At 38.6% G+C, this 5,437-nt stretch overlaps 1 protein-coding gene across 1 annotated transcript in view; it reads right to left on the bottom strand.

Moving 5' to 3' along the window:
- Positions 1–4,910, bottom strand: part of LOC107664367 (nuclear factor of activated T-cells, cytoplasmic 3-like) — a 57,777-nt gene extending 52,867 nt beyond the window's left edge. Inside the window, exons 1-2 of the mRNA XM_016454917.1 lie at positions 4,888–4,910; positions 550–1,374 (exon numbers count right to left, since the gene is read on the bottom strand). Of these exons, the coding sequence (XP_016310403.1) occupies positions 550–1,374; positions 4,888–4,910 (848 nt within the window). The remainder of the gene's footprint in view (positions 1–549; positions 1,375–4,887) is intronic.
- Between the last annotated feature and the right edge of the window lie 527 nt (positions 4,911–5,437).

Below are 5,437 nucleotides of genomic sequence, written 5' to 3'. Positions count from 1 at the left end.
CGTGCCTGTATTGAATATGATTACGCATCGCTCCAGTAGAGTTATTGTAAGACAATTTGACATTACACAGTTTACTCAAAACTTTTCCGTTTCCTTCTAATTCAAAATAATCCCACACCTTCTCATCTTTCGCATGGTCATTTGTTAACTCGCCGCAACTGACACGAACAAAAACGCATGTGAGGTCTGAGGTAAAAATGTAGTTTCCGCCCAGATAAACTTTAAAAAATAATGTATTATTTTTCAAACGTTTTATTTTAACTTGTTATTTAAAATGTTTTAAATGCAATGTTAAAATGATGGTAATGTGAATGATAAAATCATGTTTTTGTTTTTCTTTTTTTCGTCGTGTAATCAACTATGGCTTTCAGTGTCGACTATTGTTTTCAGTGTCGACTAGTAGGAGCTGTACCGTTTAGTCGACTAGACCCGCACATCCCTAGTCTATACACATGAACACTTGCAAGAAAGAAGCATTGTAGAGCTTTACTCACATGAACTCAATAATGGTTACTCTGTTGTCACTTCAAAGCAGAGGAGGGAGTTTACCTGAAAATAGGTGTGTGTCCTGGTTTGGGTTTGTTCCATGTGAAGTGAGATGGGACAGAAAGAAACTGCTCTCCAGATCCATCCTTCTTTAATCCGTGCATGGCTTCCTCAGCAGGTGAGTCAAGCAAAGGAGATACATTCCCAGAGTCATCCATGACCAGGTCACCCTTTCCTGACTGGATTGCTCCTGAACAGTCCTGGGATGTCTTTCTTGTCTTGGAGGGGATGTCAGCCTCAGAGGGACAACACTGGAAAGAGGACACACCCATAGACGGGCTTCCTATCCAGGTGTCTTCGGTCACGCTGCCCCTGGGCGAGGGGCCGGGCGTGGCAGTCGGGGAGTGATGGGGTGATAGAGAGCCCAGGTAGCATATATCAGCACTGGAGTGGCGTCTCTTCCCGCAGGGCGATGTTGGACGTGAAGAGGGCCGTGAGGGTGAGCGAGGGCTCAGCCAGTTCTCATCTGTGATGCTGGTACGGGGTGAGTGGCAAGGCGACTGGCGGGGCGAGAGAGAATGGCCAGGCGAATGAGAAAGGGAGTGAGTGAAGGCCATGTGATGATGATGCTGCTGTTGCCACACTTCCTCATGTGGTCCAGTCTGTGGAGAGCAGCCGGGCGAGGTGAGCGGCGAGCCCAGGGTGAAACGCGCCGCTGCTTCATTTAGCTCTGAATCCACGTCATCATATACATGCGAGATGGATTCGCAGGACGATGCGTCGGAGAACCAGCTACGAGAGGAAAGGCTGCTACATGGGCTCGGGCTCAAGGATGAATCGCGATACGAGTGATCTAGACTCAGGTACAGGTGGTCTCGAGACAGAGGTCTAATAACAAAACACAGTAACTAAGTGACTTTTTTTCAGAGAAATATATTTTCAATCTGAGTATGAACAACAACAAACACAAACCGTGCAGCTGTTTAGTGAAAACAATTGGACAAATTGTCTTCTGCAACAAAAATACAAACAGTGCAAATGATCCACAAACTACACACAAAATGAGTGAGAAATATACAGAGTGCAACAAAAAAAATAGTGAAAATGATCTTTATGAACTATATAAGAATTATTTACATAATATACATAATATATATGATCGATCCGCTGGCTGTACTCTGCGTCGGAATCAATTTTACCAGGACATCGCTGCGCGACGCGAAGACATAAATTCCAGTGCTTTATCCGATATGTACCGCTGTTTCATTCTTGTTTTTGGTTTGTTTTATGTCAAAGTGTTTTTCTGAGCTTTTTCAGAGAGTGCTCTCATGCTAATGTGTTATTTTGTGTTTGTTTTCATGCACGCATGACAGACTGTACTTTCACTTTGCGTTTGTTCAAACTTCTAATGAAAAATCCTAAATGGTGGTTCAAAAGACCAAAACCTATGTTTATTGGTTGAATATGGAACAGTTTGAACCAATCTGGGCACGGGGTGGGACTAAGCATCAATAATCGTTTCTGTTTGGCTCAGAGGAATGAAATGCATTAGTTTCTTCTGACGAATCAATGTTGTCAAAATGTGATGACGTAATCACGTACACTACGGAGCCTCTGAATATCCAAATAAGACAAATGAGATATCTCCGAAAAGCGGAGAATCTCCACTTTACAACACTTTTTAAAGCATTTAAAAGGTAGGATTAGCGGTTCAAAAGTTATTAAACATTTAAGAACAATAGTTATTTTTAGCCGCGGGCAGCTATCTCGGTCTTTGAGGGTTAAAAAACATACTATCGACAATGCATTTACCCAGAAGGACAAAGATGGACCATAGGGCTGGGTATCGTTCAAAAATGTTCCGGAGAATCTCCGCTTTACAACACTTTTTATTCAGATAGGATTAGCGGTTCAAAAGTTATTAAACATTTAAGAACAATAGTTATTTTTAGCCGCGGGCAGCTATCTCGGTCTTTGAGGGTGAAAAAACATACTATCGACAATGCATTTACCCAGAAGGACAAAGATGGACCGTAGGGCTGGGTATCGTTCAAAAATGTTCGATATCGATACCAATACCTTGACCTCGATACCGGTTACTGAACGATACTTTTTGTTCGATATGAAATGTGTTTTTAACAAGATTACATTACCTCAAAACACAAAAAAAAAAACGTATATTTTTTCAGCTTTTTGAAGTTTTTACATACTCAAAGACTCATGTCCTGAGCCACTGCACAACAAACAAACAAAAAAAAAAGCACAAAGGAACAAAATGTAACCAACACAATAAATCAGTGCAAATAGTTTTAATAAAGTTCAAACAGTTTTCAGTTTCCACATCTTTTAGGGTGCGTTTACACTAGTGAGTTTTTGTTTTAAAACGAATTGCTCAGAAATAATCATCATTTCTATTCATTTTCCACTGATTTTCTGACGAGCATTAGCTGCTTCCAGCGCTGTCTGTCTGTCTGTTTTCTCTTCCGCGATCGCTGTTCTGACTCAGAGGAAGCTCATTCGCTGCTCATATGTCAATCATATTACGCATTCATAACCCGCTCTGTCTCCAATGACAAACGTCCATCACACTTCCGCGTTCACTTAAGAAACCAAAGCACAAAGGAACAAAATGTAACCAACACAATAAATCTGTGCAAATAGTTTTAATAAAGTTCAAATAGTTTTCAGTTTCCACATCTTTTAGGCTATGTTTACACTAGTGCGTTTTCATCCTAAAATGCATAGCTCAGACAGAATCATAATTTTCATTCATTTTCCAGTGATATACTGATGAGCATTAGCAGCTCTGCCTGTGTTTTCTCTTCCGCGATCGCTGTTCTGACTCAGAGGAAGCTCATTCGCTGCTCATATGTCAATCATATTACGCATTCATAACCCGCTCTGTCTCCAATGACAAACGTCCATCACACTTCCGCGTTCACTTAAGAAACCCAGAAAAACATTCCTACGGATGAAACATGAACTAGGCCTGGGCGATAAAACGGTATCGATATTTATCGATGGTACACCTTCTTCGATATCGATATAAAAAACGTTCGATATAGTGCATGATATAGGCACGTGTTATGAGTGACGCAGACAGCACACACAAACACAAACATGAGTGCTGTGCCTGCCTGTGATGAGGAGATTGTGAATAAAAAAATGAATATTAGTCGAATTTAAAATAAACATTTGCATTTGAATGCAAAAATAGTACAATCGAATGTTAGGTGTGCGTCAGGGAGCGTCATCAGTAGAGCACGAGATGCGGTGATGATGATGTAAGTGACGCTGTAGTTTAATGTTTTGTTAGTCTAGCCCACGAGACGCGCAGTTGCTGCGTTATTCATTCAAAATATTAGAGAAATATATTAGCTCAATGCGTAGAAGATCTTGATTAGGTTAAAACCGAAACCAAGCCATTCACACAGAATGCATATTCAGCGCATTTTCTAGACGGACAAATATGACTGCTGCACTCGCGAAAGCCATGTGTGACGATGAGATGCAGTATTTACATAGTCGCCTGGTCTGTGTGTTATACAGTTAGTACATGATTTTACGACACCATGCAAAGTTAAAACAGTTTAAACTTTTAGAAAACACGTCACGAATTTGTGGAGGTTTATTCCTTTTCACTGCGTCTCATATGTTTTTAAATGCAATCTGCGTGATGGGCGATTCGGCTCTTTGTATTAAGCAATGCATAAATACGTGATACTGTTTTGTTCATAATTGTTTATGCAATTTACGAAATTATATTTGATTTATATGAGTTAATTTAGAACGTACGTTTTTTATAGAGAGTTATTTCCTTGTGTTGACAATTTAATGTGCTACATTGCTGCATATTTTGCTCATTGCGCCCTCCTGTGGCCTCGGAAAAACAATCCAAAAATGTAACCTATTTAATCTGCATATAAAACATTAGAAATTAGATATTTGTTTAATTTTTATTTTGTGTTTCACTGTTAAAACAAAAAATATTTGTTGTTTGACTCAATAAATTGAGTTAATTTAAAAATACAGTGGTTAAATGTAAAAATTTTTTTATCTTGCTCTTTGTTTTAAAAAAGGTTATAAAAAATGTCAATAATTTTTTAGCTATATCGCCCAGCTCTATACACACGATTACGACAGTATAATGGTTTGTATGTGATTTTCATGAGATTCTGCCTATTTTCATAACAAAACAGGGTGTTTACATGAGAAAAGCTAAGCAGGTGTAGCGATTAGCCTGACATAAGCTACAAATAATATATTTCAGTAACATATATATTGCCATATATTGGACGAGGAATGCTTTCATTTTAAAAAGCTGTTTTAAAACGAAAACGCACTAGTGAAAACGTAGTCTTACATCTATGGGGGTCGGACGCTTACACACTACAGCCTCACTTTTGAGCCACGTCTCTGGGCATCGGCGTAAAGGCTGATTTATACTTCTGTGTCGGATCTACGCCGTAGCTACATCGTAGGTTGTGCGTAGCACGCGTAGCCTAACGTGCACCTATATTTTCCTGCACCTCTTTTCAGTGACTGTGCATTGATGGAGAGATCCCCAGAAGGCTGCATTGTAGAGCAGTATTTTTAATTGATAGTTTTATTCTTTCGTTAGATCAATATTTTGCAGTAGTTTTATTAAAGAATTATCTTCTGCTCACCAAGCCTGCATTTATTTGATCCAAAGTACAGCAAAAACAGTAACATTTTGAATTATTTTTACTATTTAAAATAACTGCTTCCTATTTGTATTTGAAGTTATTTTAAATCTTCAGAAATCATTCTAATACGCTGATTTGCTCATTATCAATATTTAAAACAGTTGAGAATATATTTATAATTTTTGGGAAAGAAATTATAGAAATTTTATTTAGCGCTGCAATTTTATTTTATTTATAATACTTTTATTTAGCAAGGATGCTTTAAATTGATCAAAAAGATTATA

This window comes from Sinocyclocheilus anshuiensis, unplaced genomic scaffold (genome assembly GCF_001515605.1).
Source record: "Sinocyclocheilus anshuiensis isolate Anshui unplaced genomic scaffold, SAMN03320099.WGS_v1.1 scaffold307, whole genome shotgun sequence".
Lineage (NCBI taxonomy): Eukaryota > Metazoa > Chordata > Actinopteri > Cypriniformes > Cyprinidae > Sinocyclocheilus > Sinocyclocheilus anshuiensis.
Note: the sequence above shows the minus strand (reverse complement) of the source record. Positions and strands in the feature narration are given on the sequence as shown.